A 5,428-nucleotide genomic window follows, 5' to 3' on the forward strand; every position below is an offset into this window, starting at 1 on the left:
AAGGACCAGTCATTGTTTTCAAAATATTTTGATAAAGATAATAACATTAAGAGAAAAAAAATCTTGACAAACAAAAATATTTTGTAACATTCCCATAATTTTTAATGTGTAGAAGATGTAAAATTCGATACATTTATAAATCAAAAACATTAGTTTAATGCTGAAATAATGATTACTCCCCTTTTACTACAGAGGTCAATGCTTGTCATCGATCGGTTAGCGTATTAAATAGCGGTTCACATGTGCTAACGGTGACAGACCTGTTCGTAGTGAGACATGGCTCTGCAACGGCTGGGATGTACGGCGTGTATCTGCCTTCAAAGACAGTACATACGACAGGGATGTTCCTGGCAAGCTATTTCTTCAAGGAGGAGAGCTCACAGTCACAAACTCATCAACCCTGAGTTTCCTGACAATCGGTTTACAACTGTGTACAGAGATATACATGGGTCGGTGGAGGATTCTTCTACTGCTAAGGACTTCATTTTTGCCCTGAAGCCCCACGAAAGATCTCTTCTATTTAACGAACTGAAGACTTTTGAAAGTGAAAACGAAAGTACTGCAGGTAAAGTGAAAGCTAGTGGGCGTTGCCTATTTTGAATTTTAAACAAGAAGTTAACTTCTATACTGATTTCATCTTGATATCTTTAACACTTAATTGTTTTGAATGATTTTTGAATGTTTTTTCCAAGACATTTGCATTAAGTTTCTCAACCACTAAAAACTATCATAGATAATATTAACACATATTAGACGTGTTAGTCACTGGTAAAGATTGGTGGTATGAAAATTAATTAAGGGTTATGTCTTTTTAGAGGTGTGAGAATCCCAGGTTAAAGTCACCCATATGTGTTTACATGGTTCTCATATTACACAACCGCACATTTTTTTGGAACATGTTCAAATTTCTCTATGATTGGTACATGCCATATTTCAATATATATATTTGATACAAACCAGACTTTTGTGCCAGTGAATTGAAATTAAAAAATAAATAAATGTTTTATCACTCACTCACTCAGCACAACACAGAGATCATGTCAATGCAATTGCCTGCTTAAAAGTCTAGGTACAGAATTCAAGAAGATGCTCCAGTCTTTCAACCAGCTGGTGTCCGACTCTAATCTTGTTATCTTTGCCCTAAAAAGCACTAAAAAAACATTTTTGGTATATCAAATTAAATCTAAATTAAAACAAGAAAATTAAATGACAAGATTAATAACCCTTAGATGATGGTCAAGACAAACAGTATAAACAACCTTAAGGATCCTTGTACCACAGCCTAAAACTGTTACTATTGAAGTATTTGAAACTGTTTTTTCCAGCTCGACTTTGGCTTTGATAATAATTTCTGAAAAGAAAACCATACTTTGCTGGACTCGTATGAGAAACAATCTATCTGAAATAAACCAAATATAAATCAACAATATGATATGCAGTGTTCTGAGGAGAAAAAATCAGCAGGATGGCAGACCGGGATTCGAACCCTGAATCCATCAGATTATTTTACTGTCGATCTTACTGATCACTGGAAGTGGCCTAGCCAAGCTGTGCGACAGTTCTGTTTAAATGTAAGTTAAGGGGAGGTAACTGCATAGAAAAACACTACAGTGGGACAGAGATCCTTAAAGAACAAAAGGATAAATTTAGTTAATGTCAACAGGTGACACCATGAGTCAATGTTGTTCTACTAGGTCACTAGATATTTTAGAGTTACGATATCAAAACCTCTTATGTGTGAATGCCATTACGAAAAAGAGAATCAAACATCAGCGCAAAAGCACAACCAAATCCGATTCTCCTTAAGATGTATATAAGTATACATAATTTGATTCCCCAATACACTAAGGAACTAACACCTTTGGAGTGATATGAGACCATTGGATATATAGATCATATATATAAAAGTCTGCCATTATTTGATTTGGGACCCATGACAAAATATAATAGACCGTGAGTACATGTTCACTGCTTTGTCTAGAAAACTTTTTGTGAGCTAGGTCAATGTGATCCGATGAGGAAACCTAAGCTTGTCTGCATTAGGTTACTGTGATCTGGGTCATTTTTCTCGAGACCGCCCTCATGCTCAAACTCAGATTCTGTGCTCAAGCCTAATTTCTTGTACCATTGATAAATAAAACTTTGTATTTGGTCTATGCTTTGGAAGAATTTTTGGACAGACTTCTAACCAGATACTGTGTAAAATGCTTAGATATTTTTGATGATTTAAACCAGTTACAAGAAGTTTGGGTTGAGCACAGAATCCATCCTTGAGCATGAGAACAGTTTCATGGATACGGGCCCTGGTGAGGGATCCCGACTTTGTGTGAGGTTTCTGTGATCTGAAGAGGAAATTTGTCTGAGGTCCATGTGATCTGAAGAGGAAAAATGTTTAAGGTCCCTGTGATCTGATGATGGAATTTGTGTGAGGTCCCTGTGATCTGATGTCCCTGTGATCTGATGAGGGAATTTGTGTGAGGCCCGTGTGATCTGATGACGGAATTTGTGTGAGGTCCCTGTGATCTGATGTCCCTGTGATCTGACGAGGAAACTTGTGTGAGGTCGCTGTGATCTGATGATGGAATTTGTGTGAGGTTCCTCTGATCTTAAGAGGAATTTGTTTTGAGGTCCCTGTGATCTGATGAGGTTATTTGTGTGAGGTCCCTGTGATCTAATGAGGTAAGTTGTGTGAGGTCCCTGTGATCTGATGAGGGAATTTGAGTGAGGTTCCTCTGATCTTAAGAGGAATTTGTTTTGAGGTCCCTGTGATCTGATGAGGTCATTTGTGTGAGGTCCCTGTGATCTGATGAGGTATTTTGTGTGAGGTCCCTGGGATCTGAAGAGGACAGGTTAATGTAAGGTCCCTGTGTTCTGATGAGGGAATTTGTGTGAGGTCCCTGTGTTCTGATGAGGGAATTTGTGTGAGGTCCCTGTGATCTTATGAGGTAATTTGTGTGAGGTCCCTGTGATCTGATGATGGAACTTGTGTGAGGTCCCTGTGATCTGATGAGGTCTTTTGTGTGAGGTCCCTGTGATCTAATGAGGTAAGTTGTGTGAGGTCCCTGTGATCTGATGAGGTATTTTGTGTGAGGTCCCTGGGATCTGAAGAGGACAGGTTAATGTAAGGTCCCTGGGTTCTGATGAGGGAATTTGTGTGAGGTCCCTGTGATCTTATGAGGTAATTTGTGTGAGGTCCCTGTGATCTGATGATGGATCTTGTGTGAGGTCCCTGTGATCTGATGATGGAACTTGTGTGAGGTCCCTGTGATCTGATGAACAATGTGGTGTAATACATCAAACTAGTGTTAAAAGAGAAGATCTTGACTGTCTACAGTTTGCATTCAAATTACACTCTATTGTATCATATTTGTGTTGTGTACTGTTGGGTTTTGTTTTAATTCTCTGTGTTATGTTATGCGTTGTTTGGACTGATGGGTCGGAAGACTTAAGATAACGAAAAACTTGAACTTGAACTTCCTTCCCAGCTGTGTCTTCCTCGCCTGTTGTGGCTGAGTGATCATGAGGTGATAATCCCCTTGTGTCAATGCGTGGCGTAACACTGCAGTGTTGTACACTGTCCCTATTAAGTGTCCCTCGAGTGGTCAAAGTGCCAATGGGCTCCAGTGCCATATGACATTATCTGTTGGGAAATGTAAATCCTTGGTGTAGTTAACTGTGGCTCCTTTACTGGGGTTATAAGGTAGCCAGAGACATAAACTAGGTGTCTCTGATGAAACCTACCAGACATTTATATCAGTCAGTATCACAAAGGTTTTACTCTGACTATGTATTATGGCTGTCAAAATATATATAAAAAAAAAGAGTTAATCGCAATGCACAGGAGTATTGCATCCCATCGTAACACAAAAATGAAATATCGCTGTATCCCAGTATTTTTTTAAAGCTTATTTGCAAACTACTACATAGTCTAACAGGTATGCAGATAATATTTCAACAAGTAATCTGTTTAAAATTTCATACCAGATGATGTCAGTTAACGAAAATCTTAAATCTGCATGATCCTTAGGCTATAAGATTCAGTTTGACAATTATGGCACTCTTCTTAATTTTAACGCCTTTTTCGGAAAAATGAACACTTTTTCTAGCGACAGTATATGGTTTGTTATACCTATTCCAATACATTCTATCAGTACATCAGTGTACAGGATTCAGCCCAGGTGTGTCTCGACACTGCTAGATATAGGGCTAGAAATAAAAACAATTTACATTTACAAAAAAACTGTATGTATCGTGCAATAAGCCCACCAACATTTACATAATATCTGACTCAAATAGGGGGTGGGCTTATAACAGGACAATTATATAGGGAATGGGCTTATTACAGGACAATTATATAGGGGATGGGCTTATTACAGGACAATTATATAGGGGATGGACTTATTACAGGACAATGATATAGGGGATGGGCTTATTACAGGACAATTCTATAGGGGATGGGCTTATTACAGGACAATTATATAGGGGATGGGCTTATTATAGGAAAATTATATAGGGGATGGGCTTATTACAGGACAATTAAATAGGGAATGGGCTTATTACAGGACAATTATATAGGGGATGGGCTTATTACAGGACAATTAAATAGGGAATGGGCTTATTACAGGACAATTATATAGGGGATGGGCTTATTATAGGACAATTAAATAGGGGATGGGCTTATTACAGGACAATTATATAGGGGATGGGCTTATTACAGGACAATTATATAGGGGATGGGCTTATTACAGGACAATTGTATAGTGGATGGACTTATTACAGGACAATTATATAGGGGATGGGCTTATTACAGGACAATTGTATAGGGGATGGACTTATTACAGGACAATTATATAGGGGATGGGCTTATTATAGGACAATTAAATAGGGGATGGGCTTATTACAGGACAATTAAATAGGGGATGGGCTTATTACAGGACAATTAAATTGGGGGTGGGCTTATTACAGGACAATTAAATAGGGGATGGGCTCATTACAGGACAATTAAATACTGGATGGGCTTATTACAGGATAATGAAATTGGGGGTGGGCTTATTCCAGGACAATTAAATAGGGGGTGGGCTTATTACAGGACAATTAAATAGGGGATGGGCTTATTACAGGACAATTAAATAGGGGGTGGGCTTATTACAGGACAATTAAATACTGGATGTGCTTATTACAGGACAATTAAATAGGGGATGGGCTTATTACAGGACAATTATATAGGGGATGGGCTTATTACAGGACAATTAAATAGCTTTTTTTGGCATTTCTGCTGAACTATAATAGATGTAGGTAAGTTTATAACCAGCCAGGGGCTTTTTGTCAGATAAATATGGGAAACAATAATTTTCTAGCACTCACAAAAAGGCTTGTCTTCCAACCTGACTCTGTCGTCTACATATAAAATAAAACAAATCCCCCCCCC

The 5,428-nt window shown here is 38.2% G+C and overlaps 1 protein-coding gene across 1 annotated transcript in view; it reads left to right on the forward strand.

The window, feature by feature from the left end:
- Window positions 1-80: 80 nt before the first annotated feature.
- Window positions 81-5,428, forward strand: part of LOC110441358 — a gene marked incomplete at its 3' end in the record, with an annotated part of 16,476 nt that continues 11,128 nt past the window's right edge. Inside the window, exon 1 of the mRNA XM_021484474.1 lies at window positions 81-565. Coding sequence (XP_021340149.1) covers window positions 277-565 — 289 coding nt within the window. The remainder of the gene's footprint in view (window positions 566-5,428) is intronic.

This window comes from Mizuhopecten yessoensis, unplaced genomic scaffold (genome assembly GCF_002113885.1).
Source record: "Mizuhopecten yessoensis strain PY_sf001 unplaced genomic scaffold, ASM211388v2 scaffold715899, whole genome shotgun sequence".
Taxonomy (NCBI): Eukaryota; Metazoa; Mollusca; class Bivalvia; order Pectinida; family Pectinidae; genus Mizuhopecten; species Mizuhopecten yessoensis.